Below are 25912 nucleotides of genomic sequence, written 5' to 3'. Positions count from 1 at the left end.
CAGTCCCTATAAGCCTGCATTTCCCACGGCTCATCTAGCTAGCCACACTGTATGGGCAACTTAGCGTGGCCAATCCACCTCATCTTTGGACTGTGGGAGGAAACCCATGCAGACACGGGGAGAATGTGCAAACTCCACACAGACAGTCACCTCAGGGTGGAAGTGAACTTGGGTCCCTGGTGCTGTGAGGCAGCCGTGCTAACCGCTGTGCCACTGTGCCACCCTATTGTCTGTTTTCTTCATTTACTGTATCAGCGGTGGCTATGCCTTCAGCTCTTGAATTCTACCCTAGCTCTCTCATCTCCTTTAAGGGGCTCTCCTTAAAAGCTACCTCTAGCAACTTCTGGCCACTTGCCCTAGTACCTCCACATCTGTAACTCAGTGGCAAATTCTGTTTGATAGTCCTGTGAAGAACATCTAACTGAAAGGTGCTATATCAATATAAATTGTTGCAATGTTGTTGGAATAAGTTGAATAATTATTTCATATTCACAGCCTAATCTGTTGGTAGAAACTTCTAGTAACATTATTTAGAGTTGTGAGAGCATGGAATGCGTTGCCAGCAGCAGTTGTGGAAGCAAGGTCATTGGGGACATTTAAGAGACTGCTGGACATGTATATGGTCACAGACATTTGAGGGTGCATACATGAGGATCAATGGTCAGCACAACATTGTGGGCTGAAGGGCCTGTTCTGTGCTGTACTGTTCTATGTTCTATTATTGCCAGTCCTTTTGAAAGCCTCTTTCAAACTGAGCAATAATCACATGTTATTGAGTGACATCTGGTGACCTACAACTTTGACTCCATCACCAGTCATTGTACTAAATATGCTTCTTCTCGCCAGACTCAGGAAAAGCTAATGAGAGTTGAGTCAAGGCAGTATGAGCCTGAAGCCAGCTGTGCTAGTCAATGGGTGGAATCTCGTAGAAACTTGAGCAATATTGGCCATGGCGAGAAATCCAACAAAGGCATCTTGGATATTGGGTACAACTTGCTGCCTCTTTTATCTAGGTTCTTGGTGTCGGAGTGAGAGTCTCACAAAGTAGTGATGACCCACATTGTAAATAACACGGTGTGGAGCTGGATGGACACAACAGGTCAGGCAGCATCAGAGGAGCAGGAAGGCTGACATTTCGAGTCGGGACTCTTCTTCAGAAATGAAGGGTCCAGACCTGAAACGTCAGCTTTCCTGCTCCCCTGACGCTGCCTGGCCTGTTGTGTCCATCCAGCTCCACGCATTGTTATCACTTTCTCAATATGCAGCTTCCTACCCCGCCATCCATTGCAAGCAGACTGGTCACTGAGAATTCTCAATATGGGAGTCAGGCCAGGCACTGGAGAAGGTCAGTTCACCATGGGCTCCAAACAGTGCACCATTGGCTGCCACAAAATAGCATCTTAGGGCATACTCCATGGGCACCAGCCATGCACACCACACCCCCATGCATGGGTATTAGCTTTGGATAATTGCCAACCCTTAGCACCGCTCCGATACAGTTGTTGAATGCCAGGGAAGTTGAGACCTGCACTTCGGGGCGAATCAGTAACCAGCATTGAAAGACTGTAGCAGGCACTCTTCCTGGACTGGCACCCCGATCACTGATTGGACCAGGCTACGTCTCGGGGTTTGCTCTGTCACATAGCGCCTACCTGCAGGCTCAGAGCCTTACCCATTATCACAGGCAAGCAGGATGCCCAGCTTGGCAGTAGTCCTGAGTTAATGGGGGATGATCGTCAAAACTGTCTTGTGGAGGGGGTCAAGGAGGACCCTTGTGGTGGGACCTGGAAATTTCTGTGCTGGTGTAGGTGGGTTGAAGGTGGCAAGGTGCCTAGAGCAAGTGAGTAGGCAGCAGTTAGTGAAGGGGAATGAGAGTGAGGGAAGGGTGGATTGGAGATGGGCAGAATGACAGTGAGATGTGTGTTACTTAACCCCAGTGGAACAGAGCAGGCCGTTAATCTTCTTCCTACTTGGTTGGCTGCATGGACGTAACTCTGCCCTGGGTGGTAATCTGGAACCTAGCTCTGTGGCCTCTCAGGAAGAACAGTGGTCCTCCTCCAGACTACCCCTTCCAACAGAGCCTCTAGGTCCCTGACATAGAACCTCAGCCTGTTTTCTCCTTGTCTGATATCTTCTGAACAACTGAGCAGGGTAAATTTGGAATGCTAGTGCTCATCTGGGTGTATGGTGCCCTTTTAAAGATGGGTCCAGGCCCTGGGGATGCCAGACTTTCAGGGGATATCCAGTGAGTAACAGCCTTTACTGGGAATGGCGAGGGTTAGAAAGGGGCTAGAATCGGGCAAGAGGGGCAGCAAAGGAGCAGGTAGGGATTTACTGAAATTTTATGAAGGAATTACAATATTAACCAGTATAGTTATACATCAACAGTTCTAATGGTTAGATATAGCTGCACTGTATTTATTTGAATAAGTTGCAATTCTGTCTCAGTGCACAAACCTGGTCCATGTTTTCTGCAAACCTGAGTCTGAAAGAAAGGTAAATTGGGGAATTTTGCATACTTCTATAAAATCTTTAACTCTGAGAGTGGCGGGGCTTGCTGTCCAAGGCAATGGAACAGAGCCAATAGATTATTCAGCATTGCTTTTGAGGTCAATGTGCCAGCAAGAACCTACTCTTGTTTATGAGCAAGGTACACTTTTACCATAAGGACACCCCTTTCCAATCTTCCCTCTTTTAGGATTGTATACCTTATTCTTTTACGTTTTTATCCTTTCTATCTCTCCCCATATCTTTCACTCCATTTATTCCTTCTGTTTTTCATTCCATGGAACTGAGAGAGAATGGGACTTGAGTGCCCATTTTATTTCCTTAAAGGAGTTTGCGATTCTCTTCATGCTTTATCTGGCTCAGATCTCATTGGAGTTATGGGTCAGCAACTAAAATTCTCTCCTTTGATGAGGTTTGATCACCCTAACTGATGACTCAAAGCTGAATCTTCAACTGGGAGATGAGAATGAAGTGAGTGAATCAGCCTCACAATCATCTTTTATAGTTGGTATTGTAACTCTGTTTTTCTGATATCCCTCAATCCTGTCAATGAGCAAAATCTTAGTTGTCACTTTTTCCATTGATCCCAGTGTCAGCAGCTTTTCTGTGTGGGATGGCACTGGGGGGAAGAGCCCTAGATTTGCATGACCCTTTGTGTGAAGGAGTGCTTCCTGAGGTCAACTAGCTCCATTCTTAAATTATGCCCATTTGATGTGGACTCTCCCTCAGTCTCTCCGTCTCTCTCAGCAGCATCTGCAAGATGGCCCTGCAGCAACTCCGTGTCACAACAAGTATGCCTAGAGCCAAGTACCCAATGAATGAATATTAGAATGTTGTAAATCTTTGATAGGCCTTAAAATAAAATATTATTTGATGGTGTTTGGGCATCTTTGGCAAGGCCATCATTTGTTATCGAATTACCTGTGACTTGCTCAGCTATTTCCAAGTCAGTGGATCTGGAACAAAAACAAAGTTGCTGGAAAAGCTCAGCAGGTCTAGTAGCATCTCTGAAGAAGAAAACAGAGTTACAGAAAAACATTTTGGGTCCAGGATGGAAGTTTCCTCAGTAGATCTGGAGTCACTTTTGGGCCAGACTGGGTAAAAATGAAACAGAAACAGAAATTGCCGCTGAAGCTAAGCAGGTCTGGCATTATCTGTGGAGAGAAATCACAGCTAACATTTCAGGTCAAGTGAACCTTCCTCAGAGCTGATAAAGATTGCAGATTTCCCTTCCCTAACAAGCGTTAGCGAACCCAACCTGATGTTTATGTAGCAGTCATACTGATTATTACTAAGACTATCTTTCAATTCCAGATTTAATCAGTTTCCCCTTGCTGATGTTTTTCCCATCTATTCAATCAAGGAATGAGGACATCGCTGGCTAGGCAGCATTTATTGTCCATCCCTAATTGCCCAGAGGGCTGATTAAAGTCAACCACATTGCTGTGGGTCTGGAGTCACTTAGGCCAGACCAGGTAAGGATGGCAGTTTCCTTCCCTAACGGGCATCAGTGAACGAGAAGGGTTTTTCCCGCCAATCAACAATGGATTCATGGTCATCATTAGATCCTTAATTCCAGACATTTATTCTGTGCAAATTACACCATCTGCTGTGGTGGGATTTGAACTGGGGGCCCCGTAACATTATCTGGGTGTCTGGATTAACAGTGCAGCAATAATACCACCAGGCCATCGCCTCCCCCTGTGAAGTTATAGAAAGGCAGACCATTCTATACAAAGTGCATTAGGGTAATAGAACAGAGTGAAGAATGCAACATTATAGCTGCAGAGAAGGGGCACAAAGAGCAAGGTCAACATTAAATTTAAAATTTGGGAGGTTCATTCAAAGGTCCAATAACCGCAGGGAAGAAGCTGTTCTTGAATCTGTTGGTACATGTGTTTAAGTTTTTGTATCTTCTACCTAACAGAAGAGGTTGCGAGAGATTATGACTGAGGTAGGAAGGATCTTTCATTACGCTGGCTGCCTTTCTGAGGTAGCAACAAATATATTTGGAGTTAGTGGATGGAAGGTTGGCTTGCTTGATGGTTTGGGCTATGTCTACAATTCTCTGTAGTTTCATACGGTCCTGGGCAGAGCAGTTGCCATATCCCGCTGCAATGTAATTAGATACAGTGCTTTCTACGGTGCATGCATAAAAATTAGTAAGTATCTTTATGGACAAGCCAAATTTCCTTAGCCTCCTGAAACTGCTTTGCTCACCTCGTGAGATTAATGCTTGACAAAAGAGACAGAACAGGATGGAAATTTCACATACTGTTGTAATGATGGTGTTCCTAGCCAGTAGCACCCACGGTCCAATCAATAGCTTTCATCTTCAGTAGCCCTGGATCAGCATTGTGTTTGACCAGGCTTCTGGTGTTAGTCCAAAGATGCCCACAGTGGTTTCTGCAGACTAACCCATCCATTGTACATTAGCTGTTGTTGGGCTTATGCAGCTATAGTGCATGGCTGAAGCTTCAAGCAATCCCTTTGTTATCATATGAATGTTGAAGAGTGTGTCTGTCAGTTTCCAAGTTCGTGAAGAGACATTCTTCCTGTTGCAGAAAGTTGATTGGACCTGAGCTGCAGCGTTTAGAAATTTTAGTCAAGCAAGGGTCGGATTTTCCTCTGCTTATGGAGATCAGTCACTGGAAAATATACTTGCTCTGAAAGGTCCAATGGGTGATGAGAGGGTGGGCTTAGAGATTGGCTGCTAGAGGCTGAAGGGCCCCTCCAGCTTGAAATTAGCAAGAGCCTGATGAGAGAGGGGACAGTTCTAAGATTTTTTCTCTCTCTGAGGGTTGAGTATCTTTGGAATTCGCTGTCTCAAGAGGTGATGGATATAGAATCTTAAAATACTCTCAAGGCAGTGGCAGGTGAATTCCTGATTTCCAAAGGGGTAAAAGATTATCTGTCAGGGGCGAGCAGGAATATAGAGTTGAAGTTAAAATCAGATCAGCCATGAGGCACCCAGTCACCAACTTCCTTACCTTTCACTTAAAATAATGGCCTCAGCAGTGACACAAAGCACCCCTGGGGAGGTGGCGGGGGTGGGGTGTGGGGGGGGGGGGCGGTGGTGGCGGTGGTGGTGGGGGGCACAGGGGGAGGGTGGAAGCTCCTCCAGAGAGCAGCCTGCCTGCTGAAGCACTGGGCCCTTGCTGTGCAACTCAGAAGACGTGGAAGTCTCCTGGGAAAATTTCCACCGACCAGTGTTTCTAATCAACTTGCAAGCATTTAGTTGCAGCTCTGAAGCAGGTGAGACTTGAATCCAGCCCAGAGGCGGGGAAGCTACCACTGCACCATAAGAACTTTTGACAGTAGGCCTTTGTGGAGCTTCTCATGAGGTCAGCACAGAGCCAGGGGCTGGTGTGAATTTAACCTCCTTTCCCTAAGCAGGGTCAAAGGTTCGGCCCAAAGCTTGCAATCAATAGAAATCACCCTCAAGCCCTGGTTTTCAAGTAGCCACACTCATATCACAAGCTGGTTTTATCTTTGAGGAGTAATAGCTTTTTTTAAATATTCATTCACAGGATGAGGATGTCACTGGCCAGATGGCATTTATTGCCCATCCCTAGTTGCCCAAAGGGCAGTTAAGATTCAATCACATTGCTGTGGGTCTGGAGTCACGTGTAGGCCAGGCCAGGTAAGGATGGCAGCTTCCTTCCCAAAAGAAAATTAGTGAACCAGATGGGTTTTTTTCCCGGCAATTGACAATGGATTCACGGTCATCATTAGATTCTTAATTCCAGATTATTATTGAATTCAAATTCCACCAACTTCCGTGGGGGGATTCAAACCCAGCTCCCCAGAACATAGTCTACGTCTCTGGATTAACAGTCCAGCGATAATACCACTAGGCCATTGCCCCTCTCTTATAGTTTTCCATCATCCAGTGAACCTCTGCCCAATCCAGTCTCGACTGTTACCTATAAAACAGGTAAATGCATTTACACAACGCTGACTGGAAGAATCAAAGTAAGGTCATTCAGAAGAAGCCAATTATGAAGATGAATTGATCAAGGCAGTGGAGCTATTGGCGTACTTACTGCTGCTGGGGTGAAGGGGGAAGGGAGGATTGAGCAGACCCACTGCCCAACCTAGTGCCAGCCTGACGGCTGGGCAGTCAGCCAGACTGGAAATCCGGTCCCCAAGATGTCATTGTCTGTTTGATTGTGCATGCCAGGGAGGAACAAAAGCCACAGTTAGGCCGGGCTCATCAGGAGATTCTGCTGAGCATCTTTTCAGTTAGACTGGGTCCACTGGCCGAGTAAGATTCCAGTCTGGAGAGAAGAGCAGCGCTACAGGCTGCCAGCTGCAGGTTAAATGAGGCTCGCTGGCCAGTCTGTTTCAAGTGAATGCATTCAAACAATGAAGGCAGCAGGGAGAGAAAGGGGGGGAAACCGAGAAATCTCAGCCTGCTCCCACAGCCTCTGATGTACCCTTATTACTATTCTAGTCGTGTGTGTGTGTGTGTGTGTGTGTGTGTGTGTGTGTGTGTGTGTGTGTGTGTGTGTGTGTGTGTGTGTGTGTGATGCAGACAGCAACCAGGGGAGGCTCTGCTAACCAAAAGCAAGAAAGCAGCTCTCCTGCTCATCATTTGCAAGGCTTTGCTCAGTGCAGGAAGATTTTATTTGGACCTGCTCTGGCTGCAGATACAAGCAGAGGGGCCACTAGACCGCCGAATCATCTGTTTAACCAGGCTAAGCCGAGTTGGGGGTGGGGGGGTGGGGTGGTGGGGAGGGGAGCAAGGGCCGCAAGTTGGTCTGGAGAGAGCACAGAAATCTCTTGGATGAAAGAAGGTAAGGCAGTGAAGAGCTTTGTGATCCTCTTTCATTAGATCAGGTCTTTTCCATGGTTGTGATTCCAGGTTAATGTGACATTTCAGGGTCTGAGGGGGTAGTGAAAGGAAAAAATCTGTCTCTCCTGAAAGGTTGCAGTGTTATGTACCGTCTGACAGTTATGCCCATGCTGGCCAGCCTGCATTTCAAATATACCTTGATCCTGTGCAAATCAAGCTGGAAAGATTTAAACTGTTCTGTGGGGCTAGGTATTGTTCAGCAGTCAAGTGATGAAAGAACCCAGGCCTCATTAGCTGTACATTGCCTTTGCTATTATGTGCGTTCATCCTAGTTATTAATTACCTCAGGCTGATGGTGCATTTGTGTGAGAATCTTTGCAAATATGTTCGCAGCCTGCTTCAGCAGCAGCTTTCCTGATGTGGACTAGTGGGGTGGAGGGGCTTGGTAAAGGTTTCAGCAGTGTTCGGGAACAGATGGTTCTGGAGTTGTAGGGCCAGGACTGTGACAGAAGTGAAAGAGGTTTGATTGTCTGCATGTGCGTGTGTGTGTGTGTGTGTGTGTGTGTGTGTGGTGTGTGTGTTTTGTTGTGTGTGTGTGTGGTGTGTGTTTTGTTGTGTGTGTGTGTGTGTTATGTATGTTGTGTGTGTGTGGTGTGTGTGTTTTGTCTGTGTGGTTGTGTGTGCGTGTGGTGTGTGTGTATTGTGTGTGTATTTGTGTATGTGGTGTGTGTTTTAATGTGTGTGTGTGTTTTATTGTATGTGTGTGTGGTGTGTGTGTGTATGTGTTCTGTGTTGTGTGGTGTGTGTGTTTTATTGTGTGTGTGTTTTGTATATGTGGTTGTGTGTCCATGTGATGTGTGTGTTTGTGGTGTGTGTGTTTTGTGGGTGTGTTTTGTTGTGTGTGGTTGTGTGTGTGTGTTGTGTTGTGTGTGGTGTGTGTCTTGTGTGTTGTGTTTTGTGTGTGTGTGTGTTGTGTTTTGTGTGTGCGTGTGTTGTGTTTGTGTGTGTGTGTGTGTGTATGTGTGTGTTTGTGTGTGTTTGTGTGCGTGTATGTGTGTGTGTGTATGTGACTGTATGGAGTTTGCACATTCTCCCCATGTCTCTGTAGTTTTCCTGTGAGTGCTCTGGTTTTCTTCCACAACCCAAAGCTGTGTAGGTTAGGTGGATTGGCCATGCTAAATTGGCCTTAGTGTCCAGCGATGTGCAGTCTAGTTCGATTAGCCATGGGAAATGCAGTATTACAGGGATAGGTGGATCTGGATAGGATGCTCTCTGGAGGGTTGGTGTGGATTCAGTGGGTTAAATAGCCTGCTTCCACACCATAGGGATTCCAGTTTAGAAGAATGAAATGAGATCATGTTGGAACATCCAACTCTGGTGACTTAACAGGGTAGAAGTGGAGATGTTGTTTCCCCTTGTGGAAATGTCTGGGATTAAGAACATAATCTCGGAAAAAAGGAGTTGCACATTGAAATTGGAGATGAAGAGGAATTTCTTCTCTCAGAGGGGCGTGAATCTGTGGGATTCTTCACTGCAGAGGGCTGTTGAATTCGGCCATTTAGTATATTCAAGGCTGAGATAGAGTTTTAATCAGTGAGGGAATCGAGGGTTAGTGGGAAAAGTCAGGAAAGTGGAGTTGAGGATTATTGGATCATTGAATCTCGTCGAATAGTGGAGCAGACTCGATGGGCTGAATAGCCATTTTCTGCTCCAATGTCTTTTAGTCTCATTTGTCACGTGTGTAAAAAGAGGAGAGTGGATACAAGATAACACCTGTTCCCTCAGTCTCACGTTCGGATCAGAAGATAAATTCGCCACCTCTTCTGTCGAGAATACCGTCCTTCATAATCAAGATTTTATTATGCACACTAACTTCTCAAAACTCAGTTTGTGATCCATGTCTCACAATGTTCTCTTGTGCTTTATGGTAATCAAGGAAAATGGACTTCAGGCACGAAAATGAAGTTGCGGTAAGAGATGGAGTTCTGAATGGTTGAGTAGGTTGGAGGGACTGAATACACTTGTCCCATTCGCCAATGATCTTTTGCAATTTGCTTAGATTGAATCTGGAAGTTTGAAGTTTTGAGTGAAAAGGATTGTATAAAATTGATTCTAAGTAGTGCCTATTGTGATACAGAGCATGAAACAGTTCTTCTCTTGCAGTTATCTACTGTATCTTGCTTAACTTGATGCTCGTTTATGTAGCTCTGTTCCGATTTTTCAGATTGGAAAAGCACAGATGGAGTTCTGTTTGCTGCTCTGGGTTTCCAGGTCATTCACATTTACCTTCCCAATCTGCAGCCCATCTAAACATAGACCAGGATGCAGAGGACCATCCCGTTGCTGATAGTCACTCCGCGGTGATTAGCAGAGTCTGCAGTGATCTGTTGGATTGTTTGTCACAGTGTGGGCCATTTCTGCTGCTTAGTCAGAGAGTAGCCAGCAGCCGTTTCTAAATATGGTTTGGAGGTAATGTCCTTTGTGCTGTGAAATCCCTCTTCATTACTGCCATTGGAAGGCCTCTTTTGAATATAAGGAGCCCCTGCTGTATTGGATTTGTGCTTCATTTGGAGATTTGGTGACAGCAGCATAGCTGTAGGGGACCTGTCCTGCTAATGTTTTAAGCTAGATCATGTACGAGTTATTCCGCCTGGGAACCCTGCAGCCATATGGTATCAATGTGGACTTCACCAGTTTCAAAATCTCCCCTTCCCCTACTGCATCCCTCAACCAGCCCAGTTCGTCCCCTCCCCCCACTGCACCACACAACCAGCCCAGCTCTTCCCCCCCACCCACTGCATCCCAAAACCAGTCCAACCTGTCTCTGCCTCCCTAACCGGTTCTTCCTCTCACCCATCCCTTCCTCCCACCCCTAGCCGCACCCCCCACTACCTACTAACCTCATCCCACCTCCTTGACCTGTCCGTCTTCCCTGGACTGACCTATCCCCTCCCTACCTCCCCACCTACACTCTCTCCACCTATCTTCTTTTCTCTCCATCTTCGGTCCGCCTCCCCCTCTCTCCCTATTTATTCCAGTTCCCTCCCCCCATCCCCCTCTCTGATGAAGGGTCTAGGCCCGAAAGGTCAGCTTTTGTGCTCCTGAGATGCTGCTTGGCCTGCTGTGTTCATCCAGCCTCACATTTTATTATTCTGGTATTGATCCAGCCTGACACCAAGGCCCAAAAGAGTGCACCTCCCAAACCCTAGAGCTCTACCACCTAGGAATGTAAGGACAGCAGAGGCACAGGAGCTTGTAGGTTCCCTTGAAGACCAGATACTGTCAGGAGTTGGAACTCTGTCACTGACGGTTCAGAGTCCTCGAGTTCCCCCATCAGCACTGTGGGTGCACCTTCCCTCTGGTTCTGGAAGGCATCATCTTCTGAAAGGTCATTAGAGGCAGGCACTAACTGCTGGCCAAACCAGTGAAACTAACATTTGCAGGAGTGAATAAAAAATAAATTGCCTTCAGAAAATTGCGATTGAATCTGCTTCCACCTCCTTCCCAGCCATCGTGCTCTCATTCATAACTGGCGTCAACAACTTTAAAATAAAACACTCCTTACTTTCCTCCACTGTGTCTTCCTTTTGACAATTATCTTCAAATGTAGCTAGTCACACTTGCCTGTGAGGGCGTGAGCTTTCATATCAAAATTAATTGCAGGTTTGAACTGCCAGATAATCCAGTTTTGAAATAGATTTATTGAAGGATTAAAATCCAGAGCAGGATTGGACAAGGGAAGGGCTGTAATAATCTAAAATAATTTCAGGTTCCAAAAAAGGCTCAAAATAACCAACATATCCCAATAAAGTTGAGGAGCACTTGTGGTGAGGTGACAGTGTCACTACCTCTGAGCCAGAAGGCCTGATTTCAAGTCCCACCTGCTCCAGACGTATGTTGTGACATCTCTGAACAAGTTGATTAAACATGTCTAAGAAGTCAATATTATCCAACTAAAATATGTCCAACGAGGCTGCCACATCCTTGCCAGGATCTGCAGAAGGTTTTAATCTGTTCTTTGAGGTAAAACCATTTCCTTGGTTGGCCAGAACTAGTGATTTTAAATTTCTCCCCTAAGGGGGCAGTAGTGTTGGCCTGGTCATCGCCCTGCCCCAGTCACATGCCCCCAGGTGTGATGAGGTCTATTACTCCGTGTTTTTGGGGGGACACTAAGCACCTGGGAGGAGCCAGGCTGGGGAAATTCTTGTGAACAGGGAACCACTTTTTACGGAATGGAATGAAAACTTGGAGAGCCATGACCATTGTGTCCCTCCCCAAGCTCGGCACCCTCCTCAAGATGGCACCCATCCTCATGTTCCATGTTCAAAGTACCAATCTTGTGTTTCTAAGGTTTTGGAGTAGATCTGTGGCTCGGGTTGTGGGGGTTAAGGTTGGTTGGCTCGCCGAGCTGGTTTGTTGTTCTGCAGACGTTTCGTTATCATGCTCGGTAACATCCTCAGTGCAGCCTCTGATGAAGCGTCGGTGTGTTTTCCCGCTTTGTTTTTGAACTTTGGGGTCTGTTGCGATGGATTGCCTCACTTCCGGGTTTCCTCCATAGTGGAATGTATATGGCGTCGATTTCAATGTGTTTATTAACAGCATGCTTCGTGGAGTGCCATGCTTCCAGGAATTCTCGTGCTTGTCTCTGCCTCAAAGTCGTGGTTCTCCTTGTCCATGTGGTTTGGTCCATGTAAACCAATACTCACCCATCTCAATCCACATGGACAAGGAGAACCACGACTTCGACTGGGACAACACCAAGATCCTGGGACAGGCTAGGCAGAGACAAGCACGAGAATTCTTGCAATGGGAGAAATTTTGCCATGCTCTGTTTGGCTGCAAACAGAACAGATATCAAGGTCAGCAGGGTCTATAACCAGAGATAATGGGAACTGCAGATGCTGGAGAATTACAAGATAATAAAATGTGAGGCTGGATGAACACAGCAGGCCCAGCAGCATCTCAGGAGCACAAAAGCTGATGTTTCGGGCCTAGACCCTTCATCAGAGAGGGGGATGGGGTGAGGGAACTGGAATAAATAGGGAGAGAGGGGGAGGTGGAACGAAGATGGAGAGTAAAGAAGATAGGTGGAGAGAGTATAGGTGGGGAGGTAGGGAGGGGATAGGTCAGTCCAGAGAAGACGGACAGGTCAAGGAGGTGGGATGAGGTTAGTAGGTAGTGGGGGGTGCGGCTTGGGGTGGGAGGAAGGGATGGGTGAGAGGAAGAACCGGTTAGGGAGGCAGAGACAGGTTGGACTGGTTTTGGGATGCAGTGGGTGGAGGGGAAGAGCTGGGCTGGTTGTGTGGTGCAGTGGGGGGAGGGGACGAACTGGGCTGGTTTTGGGATGCGGTGGGGGAAGGGGAGATTTTGAAACTGGTGAAGTCCACATTGATACCATATGGCTGCAGGGTTCCCAGGCGGAATATGAGTTGCTGTTCCTGCAACCTTCCGGTGGCATCATTGTGGCAGTGCAGGAGGCCCATGATGGACATGTCATCTAGAGAATGGGAGGGGGAGTGGAAATGGTTTGCGAATGGGAGGTGCAGTTGTTTGTTGTGAACTGAGCGGAGGTGTTCTGCAAAGCAGTCCCCATGCCTCTGCTTGGTTTCCCCAATGTAGAGGAAGCCGCACCGGGTACAGTGGATGCAGTATACCACATTGGCAGATGTGCAGGTGAACCTCTGCTTAATGTGGAATGTCATCTTGGGGCCTGGGATAGGGGTGAGGGAGGAGGTGTGGGGACAAGTGTAGCATTTCCTGCGGTTGCAGGGGAAGGTGCCGGGTGTGGTGGGGTTGGAGGGCAGTGTGGAGCGAACAAGGGAGTCACGGAGAGAGTGGTCTCTCCGGAAAGCAGACAGGGGAGGGGATGGAAAAATGTCTTGGGTGGTGGGGTCGGATTGTAAATGGCGGAAGTGTCGGATTGTAAATGGCGGAAGAAGGGTCTATAACCAGACTGCTCTGCTGAGGTGGCCAACATAGTGTTCATGCAGTTCAAATTCACTCTCTTATTTGGTAATATTTTCATCATTCTGATTTGAATTGGACATTCCTTGAATGCCTTATCCCCTCAGTCCGGACCGTGGCCAAAATGGTGCCTTTTTTCACCTCACTCCCAACATCCCTCCTCTGCTCAGTTTGTAGTCCACAAGGCCAACACATCAGAAGGCTTGGCCTTGTCTCCTTCCTGCTTTATCATTAACAACCCCTCGTTCATCTGGGATCTCTCATCCAACATTCAGCGCGGGAGACTAATTAGCAAAACTAGGTCACATGGCATTCAGGGTGAGCTTGCCAATTGGATTCATAATTGGCTTAATGGCAGGAGACAGAGAAGTTGCTTTTCGGACTGGAGGCCTGTGAACAGCAGTGTTTTACAGGGATCGCTTCTGGGTCTTTTGTTTGTCATTTGTATGAACGATTTGGCTAAGAATATAGGAGACATGGTTGGTAAGATGGAGGACGACCCCAAAACTGGTGGCATTGTAGACAGTGAAGAAGGTTTTCTAAGATAACAGAGGAATCTTGATCAAAAGGGTCAATGGGCTGAATAATGGCAGATGGAGTTCAATCTGGCTAAATGCGAGGTATTACATTTTGGTAAAACAAACAAGAGTAGGGCCTATACAATTAATGGTAGGGCCTTGGGTAGTGTTGTAGAGCAGAGGAACATGGTGTGCAAGTACATAATTCTTTGATGTTTGCCTCACATATTGACAGTCTGGTTAAAAAGGCATTTGGCACATTTGCTATCATTGCTCAGTCCTTTGAGTACAGGAGTTGGGAAGTCATGTTGAGATTGTTCAGGATTTTGGTGAGGCATCTTGTGGAACACTCAGTCCAGTTCGGGCCGCCCTGTTCTAGGCAGGATATCATTAAGCTGGAGAGGGTTCTGAAGAGATTTACCAGGATGTTGCCAGGTATAGAAGGTTTGAGTTACAAAGAATGGCTGGATAGACTGGGATTTTCTCACTTGACCATAGGAGGTTGAGAGGTGACCTTACAGAAGTTTATAAAATAATGGGGGGCATCGATACATTTAATGATAATTGTTTTTTCCCCAGGAAGAGGATTTCAAGAGTAGTTTGCATATTTTTAAGGTGACAGGAGAAATATTTAAAAAAGACATGGGTGCAACTTTTTTTACGCAGAGGATAGTTTGTATGTGGAATGAACTTCATGAGGAAGTGGTGGATGTGGGTACAATTACAACATGTAAAAGCCATTTGGATAAGTACATGAATAGGAAAGATTTGGAGGGGATATGGGCCAGGAGCAGGCAGGTGAGATTAGTTTATTTTGGGATTATGTTCGGCATGAACTGTTTCCATGCTGTGTGGCTCTTTGACTCCCCATATTATCATGACCAGTGAAAACCATTGGGTTCCTTCTGCAATTTGCTTTTTTAATACAACGGGCAGGTTTTGCAACATCTGCGGGTAAGGAACCAAGTTAACTTTTAGATGGATGACCTGTGACCAGAACCAGGGGTTTATTCTGTTCTGACTTTGAATCCAATGTTACTCTTCTTCAGAATCTTCTAAAGAAGAGTCATACTGGACTCAAGTCGTTAATTCTGCTTGATGCTGCCAGACCTCCAATCTCTGTGTTGGTTTCAAATTTCCAGCATCCACTATACTTTGCATTTATTTCCAGTGCAAATGAATTATCCGCTACTTTCAGTTCATTACAGTATTTCCATGGTCTCGGATAACATTAATCTATTATACAGTCAGGGTCAGAGCTAGTAAGTTAAGGTTACGACATCTGTTTTTTGTAAACGGACTCTTATCTGACCCCCAGGTTTTGTAGTATATGCAATGTCTAATTGACAAAAGCAGCAACTTCCACACTGTTTGTCGTTTTGGCTATTTTAATGTGTTAGCTGCAAGAGAAACAGGAACTCTTTCTTTTTTTCTGATTATGAAAAGAACTCTAAGATTACACAGGCTCAAATTGAAAACACCGTACAGCGCAAATTGTTTCAGAGGTGACATCAGTGAGAAGAGTGGTTTTGCGTATCAAGCACCTGTATTGAAATTCAGAAATATAAAGAACTCAGGTTGCGTAGCAGCTGTTTTGAGTTCTGTTGCTGAGCAACGGTGACAAGAGTTTTGCTGCTCACAGGAGACGTTGGGATTTAGGGTGAGTCTTTAGGACTGTAACGTGAGAATTCCTCAATGGAATGTTGCTAAGGAGCTGTGAGAGTGCATTTTCCCAGTCTTCAAGCTGTAGCAGCTCTGCTTGGCTTGGGTTGTGCCCTGAGGATAGCAGACTTAAGGACATAACAGATCTCCAGTGAAGTTGTGATACTTTCAAAGGATTAAATGAAAATATAATGCATCCAATAAGACTTGGATCTACAGGATTGTGACATTTCCTCAATATCCTGTACCGGGATCACATTTGGCATGAAATGGATTCAGGTTTCTGCACTGCCCCCAGCTCAGGTGAGTCCATTTGACTTCTGGTGCTGTAACCTTCAGCGACAAAAAACCCAATGGGCAGAGAATGAGGAACAGAGTCTGATTTTAAGTCTTGGTTTGACTCGGTTCATGCTGGGAGCTGTGGAAGCAGAGACTGCACATCTCTGAGCAGGAGGCAGGGTACGGAGAGTGTGACAATGAGGATCCACAAACAGAGTGCCAGCTCATGAGATGGCTCCTCTACCCTGACAATGGCACTGTGCCCACCCCCCCACCTCTACTCTTTTAAAACAAATCTATGATTAGATTATAGTAGCAACTGCTGACGCTGGAGAATTTGAGATAACGAGGTGTGGAGCTTGATGAACGCAGCAGGCCAGGCAACATCTGAATAAAATCTGAAGAAGGGTCCAGACCCGAAACGTCAGCTTTCCTGCTCCTCTGATGCTGCCTGGCCTGCTGCGTTCATCCAGCTCCACACCTCGTTAACTATAATTAGGTTACTCAGGCTTCAAGTGGGACTATGGAACAAAACATCACCAAATGGTTAATAGAAACATATTAAAAAAGGAATCTTATTAAAGCAAAATAAAATTGTCCATTCCAACCCTTGCAGTGTCCATGGGCCATTAATGGTGGTGGCCCACCCCACCTCTATACGTGCCCTCTCCTGCCCTGGCAGCACCCATCCACACCACTGCCATGAGAGCAGTGTTTTGTTTGAGCCTTCTACACTGTCTCTTGTGCCAGAGTCATGATATTTCACTGACTTCACGCCCATTTCATGTAACTCAGTCAACTGTTGTTGATAACTCCATGCACTGAACTCAGAATGATCTGAAAACCACACTTGGTCATGCTCTAAATGTGGGGCCATTCACAGCCCAGGCTGATGAGAAGCCATCAAGTGCAGGAATATGAGTAATGTATTATATCATGGAGCTTTGTCCCAAGGTATTGTAATTGCAGTTTTGATGAGGGATCTCTCTCACTTTCAGGAGATTACATGGCTCAGGAGATGGTGCAAAGGATGGAGAATGTCATAGTCTTTGTTTTAGCCTCTTCATCTAAACTTACATCAGAAACCTCAGTTGTCCAGGTCATAGTTTAGATTCCAGATAATGGAACGTATCCTGCATTTCGTTCCCAGCTGAGTCCTGAGGGAACGATGTGGTGTTGGAGTAGCCATCTTTTAAGTGATGTGTTAAGCTAAGGCCCATCTGCTAGCTCGGGTGGGACAGTGAAATATCCCACAGCACTATTTTGAAGAGCGGGAGTTACCCCAGACCTCCTGATCAACAGTTCACCCTTAGCCTGCAACAGAAAAAAAGAACATATGATCTGTCTATTAATATCATGAGTTTGCCTCCAGCAGGGGATCTCACCTGATGTGGCAAAGCCCATGTTATCTCCATTAACTTAAGAAACTGGGTTATGGGTAACACTCACTCAGAGACAGTAAGAACTGCCAATGTTGGAGTCAGATAACACAACCTGAAACTGGATGAACGCAGAGGAGCAGGAAAATTGATGTTGGGTCGGGACTCTTCTTCAGAAAAAGGGTTATCATTCATATGGTATTGAAAAATACCGCCTTAATCATAGCTAACTATTATACGCAGAGATTATATTTCTCATGCATCAATGTGTCTGGTCTAATATTAGGCAATTAGCCCTATTGGAGAAACATACTTTCAGTAGGGTATTATGCTTTAAGTGATCTGAGGTAAGACGGAGAATGCGAGCTTTGTACTCGCAGGTCACATGCTGTGATACAGAGATGATGTCATGAACATGTCTCTTAAAGATATACTGACAGAATGTGTCTCTTAAAGGCATAGTGACATGCTGATCATGCGATATAGCACAATTAACACATTAACTCATGGGAATTTGCTACCAGATTTCCTCCATTACTATAGTGCCTGCACTTCAAAAATACTTTATCATTTGCAAAGTGCTTTTGGATGACTCAAGATTATAACAGGTGTCAGAGGAATGCAGTGTATTTTACTTTCCTGTTTCCACGACATTTTTCACCAGGCTTCTGTTCCAATACCAACTGCTATGAGATATGCTTATCTCGAGTTTGTTTGCCGGTCTGTTAACTCAGTTTCTGATTGAAGTGGTGCTGATGAATGGAGTTTAGCGCTTGCCGACTCTGAGCCCAGCTGTTTACAGTTACCAGAGAAAGATTTCCTTTACTGTTAAGCATTGAGTTAGAATAGTGGCACTTTAGCTGTCATCAGCAGCACACTTTAAAGTAGCAATGGGGAGAGAGCAGACTGTGGAGTTTGTGTTGCCAGGCAGAAATCATTGAACAAGTTGCAGAGCCAACAATCATTTGTTCTACATCTTAGTTTCTTGATAATGGATTATCAATGGGAGAAGGAGAGACCTGTAGGTAGGGGAAAGTAGTCGACCAGCCTCCAAATGCTGAAAACTGAAACAGGATAGAAGTTGTCTGTTGGTGCAGAAGAAATTTGATGTTAACAAATGTATAGCCAGTGAATAACTGAAGGTTGGTATTGTCTTTCTTTAAGCTGATTGTGGGATGTGTGGGTATTACTGGCTGGGCCAACATTTATTGCCCATCCCTAATTGCCCAGAGACCAGTTGAGAATCAACCATATTGTAGTCACTATCACCTGTAAGCCAGATAAGGAAAGGATGGCAAATTTCCTTCCCTAAGGGACATTAGTGAACTAAACTCAGCCACATTAGGGGCATTTAAACAGTCCTTGGATAAACATGTGGATGATGATGGGATAGTGTAGGGGGAGGGGCTTAGATTAGTTCACAGGTCGGCGCAACATCGAGGGCCGAAGGGCCTGTTCTGCACTATTGTTCTATGTTCGATGTTCTAAATGGATTTTTACAAAGTGACACAGTGAACTTTTTATTTGAGATTTTTTTAAAATTGAGCTTCACCACATGCAATTATGGGATTTGAAACAATGTTCCTAGAGCATTTGTCTAGGGTTGCTACATTAGTAGTCCAGTGACATTACTGCTATGCTATCGCCCCATCTCCACACACATTGAGTGCCTGAGCATTACAGCATATAGGAGTTAATAAGAACAAAAACGCTACGGATCCTGGAAATCTGGAGCTAAAACAGAAAATGCTGGAGAAGCTCAGCAGATCTGACAGCATCTGTGCAGAGAGAAACAAGAGTTAACATTTCGAGCCCAGTATGACTTCTTCACAAGAGATGAGGTACTGAGTAGCTGGATATTGAAGATGCTGAGTTTGCCTGCGGTGCTATCTAGAGGTGATTTTATGGAGAGAGAGGGAGGCTTGAAAGATCCCTCTACCTGAGAAAGTTAAATTAAGCCACAACAGCATAAACGCACACTTAAAAATATAAATATATATGAGCTGGGCTGCTGGTTACAGTGCAGTGCTCTCTTAGTGACAATTCTAAGGTGCACAGATTTGGTGACAAATTCTAGGCACCATTAGGCATTACTGAGGGAGTGCTGTCTTTCAGCGAGACTCTGTCTGCTCCCTTAGGTAAACATGGAAGAGCCCATGATTCTGTTACAAAGAGGAGCCACGGAATTACACCAGGCATCTGGCCAACTGGACTGATGAAGAGTCATCGAGACTCGCAATGTTAGCTTGCTGTCTCTCCATGGATGCTGCCAGACCCACTGTGATCTCCAGCACTTTTGTTTACATCTGGCCTTTATCATATTGTTAGTGTCAGAATTGGCTGCCAACATCGCGACTCTTCAAAACTACTTCAATGGACCATAAAACCTTCAGATATGAGCTGAGAGTGCAAGAGGTGTTGCATGAATGCAGGTTTTTTTTTGTTCTGTGTGTAATAATTCAGGGATTATCCTTAAAGAGGGTTGGTGAGGATTCCATAGCATTTGCTTCGTGAGGCCGCATGGGTGAGAGAAATATTAATGAACAATGAATTCATGTTAGTAAAAGGGAAAATGAAACACATTCTGTCTGTTGTTTGTGCAGCCTGTGAAATGATACACCTAAATGAGACTTCAGGCGTGACTGTACAAGCTTCTACAAAAAATAAACAGGCCTTGTGAAACCCTTGCACTTACATGAGCCATCCACATAACACGTTTTCCCACAATCATTTTTGCTGTGATTGAATGCAAGATTTTCTAAGAATCCTTTCTCTTTTTAAATGCCTATGACTGTGTTCAGCCAGCATCCACACAGATCGCCCTTTGAACAAAGCACAAATGGACTCTTACCTATATGTGGCATATTTTAAAACTTTACTTGCAAAACTGCAAAATTCCAAACCGCAACTGGATTCAGAAGCAAGACGCATTTTGAACTTCAAACGAGGTTTCTAAATGTCATTTTGGGTAGAAAATGGTCTTACTTTCTTGCTGATGTTGGTCAGTTAGTCCAGTTGGCTGGATGGCTGGTTTACAGTGTAGGATGATGCCAACAGTGTGGGTTCAATTCTGGCACTGGCTGATGTTTCAGTGAAAGGATTGTCCTTCTTACCTGTTCCCCTCGCCTGAGGCTTGGTGACCGTCAGGTTAAACAACAAACAGTCATCCCCCTCTAATGAGAGAGGAGGGGTATGGTGCTCTGGGATGAGGGCAGCTTTGCCTTTGTTCAATGCGATAGATGGACATTCTGCACCACGACTGACATTTTTCTCAATTTAATGAGAAAGGATTTGGGTGTTGAATTTGGGCATCATGTCTTGGTGAATGTGTCCAATTCTTTATCATTTTTGTACTTTGCATTGTCAAGATCAGACACTCCGGGTTTTTGTTGCCAAATCGCTGAACTCTTTGATCCCTCTGTTTTTTTGACAGGATTAGAACTCAAAGAGGTGAAAACAAACATGGCGGAGAGAATGCAGGAGACAGGAGTTGTTTGTTCGCCAGACTGCAAGAAGGATGGCACCGGAAGAGATCTGTTTGGATATGTGGGGATTGAAGCAGTTCTGGATCAGATGAGGCGTAAAGCCATGAAAACTGGATTTGAGTTCAACATCATGGTCGTAGGTAATTACAACTATGAGCACCAGAAGGGAAATGTATCCTAAAGAGTTGCATTTATCTCACTGGTTACTTGTTCAGTGCCCCATTTCCTTTGCATATTCTTCCTTCAGCTTATGGTCTAACCTTGCCTACAATTTAAAAAGTTAGATTCTTTCCATTCAGGAAATAGACACCGTAGAAGTGACAAGAACTGAAACAAATCATTCATTTTATGAATTAATTTGTGGCTGTATCTTCATGGGGCTTAATAGCTACTTCGGCAAACAACTCCACTAAACACACATTCTTGCAGATCTCCACTATCTCCATTGTTTATTTTATTTTACATTGTTGCTTAAGTCTACTTTAAATTTTCCATACAAACCTAAATACGATTAACATAATTAATGAATATGCCTTCATTTATGTGTTTGCACATTACCTGTAGTACTTAAGGAGGGACGATCCATTTTCCCCCCCAACTTATAATTAATGCAATCAAATTGAAATCAGAAATGGAACTACATGATGTTTGCACTGGGTGAGTTCTCATTCGAGCCCTTTCCCCGTCAGCAGAATTATATGGCACACCATGTGAGTAAAGGCGGTAATGATTTTTGTATATTGACGGTTCTTGCTCCAATAGATAGACTAGCGATGTAGAATTGAATGGAAAACTAATCAGTCATCTGAACTGTGGTGTATTTGCTACTGGTAAAGCAAAGCCTGGGAGCCAAGGAAGAATACAGTGTTTGTAAAGGTTTGAAAATCTCCTTGTAGCACCATTGTGCTCTGGTAAAGTGTTTGCATTGAATTGATAGCATCTTTGGCTCTGAATTATCAGAAAAAAATTGTCTGGCAAGACATTACATAGTGTTTTACAGCATAGGAACTTGGCCCAACAGGTCTACTATTCATGCTCCTTAGAATCCTCCTCCATCTCTTTATCAGCTAACCTGAACTGCCCTATTCTTCAATCCCTTTGTCTGGCTTCCCCTTACATGTTCATCGTCTTAACCACACACTGCGATAACAAAGGCAGAACTATGCAAGTGTCTGTGGAGATAGCATTTCAGGTTGTGTCACAGATACAGAACACTAGCTCTGTTTCTTGCTCCATAGATGCCATTAGACCTGCTGAGTATTTCCAGCATTATTAATTTAATTTCGAACTTCTAGCATTTATAGTATTTTGGTTTCAGGACTCAGAAAATAATGTCCAATGTTAGGTGTGATTATATGATTGGACAGCACTTGCTAGTCAATCTTGTGTGCTAATAATTACAATAAGGAACTAGTTTAAGATTGTTAATTGTGTTTGCTATGTGATTTACTTAGAAGTTCCTAGAAGCTACGTACACTCCCAAGCATCAACCTGTCCTCTACAAGCAAAAAGAACAAGTCCAGGAATTGTCATTTCTGAATTTAACAACTGTATGGGAGACAATAATTCCCTGGCATATTCATTTTGGAAATTTCTTGACCAATCAGAGTTACATTGCCAACCAATCAGTGTCCTCTTCTCATGGCTTCACCCTAACAGCACCATGGTGTTCAGCTACCAAGGAACCAATCACATAGCTGATGTAGGCAGAAGGCCTTTGTCATTGATAACCAGTCATTAGCCCACAGACCAATCAGTTACTTGTTGCCAAGCAAAGGTCTGCTTACACACAATCCTTGGCTCCTGCTTGTTTGCAAACTGCCTGCTACTGCTCGAACAATCAGCTGTGTAAATGGTACTTACAGTGAGGCTTAGAATAACTTGCTTTCAAAAACTGCAGTAATCCTTCAACAATCTTTGGTTTTTAAATAGTTCTTTTCTCCTTTCAATCCATGATTAAAAGTATCGAAAAATAAAAGAAACAACGTCTTTTCACTGATTTAAAAACCTTACACTTTAAAATATATCTTTCTTACTATGTTAGAAGTGCAGAAATATTGATTGCAACCAGCTAATTACGTGGCCTCTCCATTATTAAAAGTGCAAAGTTGTAGCTATAGGCTCAAGAATTAACCCCAGAAACTTCTCTCTGATTAGGTCCCATCAAAAATGCACTTACTTTGGGATGCAGGCCGAAAAGACACATTTCAAATTCATTGTGCTACTGTTAATATGCTTTAGATAAGACTCCCCAGATTAGCTCATTATGATGATAATATTTTCATCTTGTTGAGACAGCAATTATTTCTTTATGTGTGGTGACTGCTTCCAGTGACTATAGACACCATTAAAGTTGCCATGGTAGCACTAACCAACACAGTTGGCTTGAAATCAAAGGAGCTTTGATGCAAATTACAGTGTGCAGGAATTATGCTATTTGTCACAGGGGATGCAAACACAGACCTTCTCAAAATAATAGAATGAATTGGCACTTTACTCATTTATTTCAGAGCTGGGTAGTTCTCAGAGCTCCGCAATTCTGGAGCCTCTGTAATCAGGCAGCAGCAGAGTTGGCAACGCTGCTTGAACGTCCAGAAATTCTGGGAATGAGCCATCCATTTTCTGGGAGAACCTGACATTTGCACCCTCCTCCCCCACTCCCACCCCCATTTGGTTTGGCCCACTTTGTGATGTCACCCCATTGTTACCATGAAGATGGTCCCTGCCAAAGTCTATCTTAAATGGGAACATCTGTTAGAGAAACAGAGAGGGATAAAGTTTGCTGGTGGCAGTGAGAGAGAAAGCAAGAGAAAGACACATGCACACACACACATGTGCACACACACTCATACAGACACATTTTTACATGCACACAGACAAATATGCACATGCGCACACAAGCGCACACACATGCACATACATGCGCACACACATAACACACAGACACATAAGCACACACACTCATGCACACAGACACATAAGCGCACACACATGCTCAAAAACACATATGCACATGCTCACAGGCACGTATAAACACACACAGACAGACACACACACACAAACTCAGGCACAGATGTGGACATACAGAGCCAGGAGAGTGTGCGGGGTTGGTATGAACAGAGGATTGGAACAAGAAGATAGCTGACTCTAGCTGGGTAATTGTGGATCAACACTGTGCAGTGATAGTGACTTGAAGTCGAGACGGAGAGAGAGCTGGGACTGGGAGGTAGGCCAGAGAGGGAACAGGTTTAGCTGTGTTGGAGGGCAAAGAGAGAAATTGGAGTGGGAGGCAGAGGAAGGAGAAAGGGAATCAGAGGTGAGAGAGAAAAAAAACAAGACTTGCAATGTGACACAATCTGAGTGTTGAAGGTAGAAAAGGGGAATGGGATGGGGGTTCACAGATGGTGGGTATAGGAAATGAGGGTTTGGACAATTGTAGCTTGCATGGATGGTGGTGGTAAGCTGGCTAATTATACTACTAAAGACCGTAAAAAGACTCCATAAACTGAGTGACATACCACACCATTTCACAAAAACAGTTAGGAGTCAACCACATTGCAGAGCTAGAAATGGGCAGGCCTGGGTAAGGATGGGGGGATTTCTTCCTGAGTGGGCAGGTAGGTTTTCATGTCGAGCCGGTATGTTTCCTGGTCACTATTACAAACACTAATGTAGTAACATATGAACTGTTAGCAGGAAGAGACCATTCAGCACCTTGAGCCTGCTCCATCATTTCATTTGTAAATCTGGACCCTCGCCGGGGTCTCTCTCGATTCCGCGATCGGTCAATGAACACTCGCAGCCTGTCTGGCTCCTCGAAACTTTCCTCTTTATTTCTTCAATCGGCCAGGCACAGAATCAAGAGAGACCCCGGCGAGGGTCCAGATTTACACATTCAATATTGGCTAATTTCATCTCAGCCTCAAGTTCACTTTCCTGCCTGCCCTCCATCACCCTTCAACCCGTACTAATTAAAAATCTCCCCACCTCGTCCTTAAATTTACTCACTGTCCAAGCATCCACCACACTCCATAGATTCACGACCATTTGAGGGAAGTAATTTCACCTCAGCTCTGTTTTCAATCTTTGTCCTGAAGCTGACCTCTCATTCCACATTGCCCCACATGAGGAAACATCCTTTCTACATCTACTTTGTCAATCCCACTTAGCATCTTACATACTTAAATTAGATCTACTTCCATTCTTCTAAACTCCTGAGAGTACAGGCCTAAACTGCTCAATCACAAAACATTTTAATTACAAGACTCTTATTTAATTAACTGAGTTTATGTTCCCCAGCTGAACTCATCACCACATCACTAGCCCAGGCGTCTGGATTACCAGTCAGGTAGAATAACCAAGCTTGCTACTGCATCTGTACCATTGTGAAAGGTTGCACTCACAACTGGGCAGATGGGGAATGAGGGTGCAGAGACTGAAGATGGAAAAACAATGCATGTAGAGTATTCATAGTTTATTGGCTCAGGCATTATTTATGACTCTTAAGTCATTAAGGCGATGGGTGGGGTGGGGTGGGGTTAGGCCCACTGAGTGATCAATTAAAGTTATACCCTGAGTGGAACGCCTTGCTTTTGATGTGGGAGCAGGCTACCTCCCACATGCTTGTCTTTGCTAAGCCCTTTGGAATAGAGCATGCCTGGTCTTCCAGGTGTAGCAGGCAAACCATTGTCTCACAATAGCTTCAAGTGTTTGAAATTGTCCATAATCACCCTACCTTTATTTAGTAGCTAACACTCTAAGCCATCAGAGGAACAGTCTGGTTTTCAAGCTGCCAATTTGTTGTTGAGAAAGCAGTGCTGAATTGAATACTTAAAACATCATAGACTGACAAATCCACATAGTTAAAAATCCAAACCATTGCAGTGTAGAATTCCCTTCTTTGCTATTTTGATGGAGGCATTAGCCTATTTAAGTTAAATCCAATTTTTTTCTGGCATCACAGTAATTTCCCAAAACTGCAAGGTAGCGCACAAGGTGAATTCGTTTTATACTGCTGACAATGTGTCCATTTAATATGCAAAGACCGTGTGTTTTTATATTTGTGTTATTAACAATTGCGACTGAAATGAGAAGGAATGGTTTTAAAACCCCGTGTTTGAAAAGTTAGCTGCAGCTTTGAAAGCAAGTAACCAGATCCTCATGGTGGGCATTGTAAACGTCCACTTGATCAAGCAATAATGGAAGGTCAGATTACAGGTAATCTGGACCCAAGGGTAAGTATTGATGCAGTTGTTCTCTTTGAGAAGTTAATTGGTCTATGGACTGGTGATAGTTATCAGTGATAGATAGCTTTGCTTG

The 25912-nt window shown here is 44.6% G+C and overlaps 1 protein-coding gene across 8 annotated transcripts in view; it reads left to right on the top strand.

Annotated features, from left to right (window-relative positions):
- The window catches only part of LOC125462212 (neuronal-specific septin-3-like), a 411217-nt gene that overhangs the window by 257063 nt on the left and 128242 nt on the right, over window positions 1-25912 (top strand). For 5 of the 8 annotated variants that reach the window (XM_048551946.2, XM_048551945.2, XM_048551949.2 and 2 more), the window contains one exon: window positions 20542-20733. In XM_048551946.2, coding sequence (XP_048407903.2) covers window positions 20542-20733 — 192 coding nt within the window. Of the gene's footprint in view, window positions 1-7081; window positions 7308-9242; window positions 9277-15495; window positions 15754-20541; window positions 20734-25912 lie in introns of those variants that run through there. The other 3 variants (XM_048551951.2, XM_048551948.2, XM_048551947.2) reach the window with 3 other exon arrangements.

Source organism: Stegostoma tigrinum, chromosome 23 (assembly GCF_030684315.1).
Source record: "Stegostoma tigrinum isolate sSteTig4 chromosome 23, sSteTig4.hap1, whole genome shotgun sequence".
Lineage (NCBI taxonomy): Eukaryota > Metazoa > Chordata > Chondrichthyes > Orectolobiformes > Stegostomatidae > Stegostoma > Stegostoma tigrinum.
The sequence above is the reverse complement of the archived record's forward strand: the minus strand, read 5'-3'. Positions and strand labels throughout refer to the sequence as shown.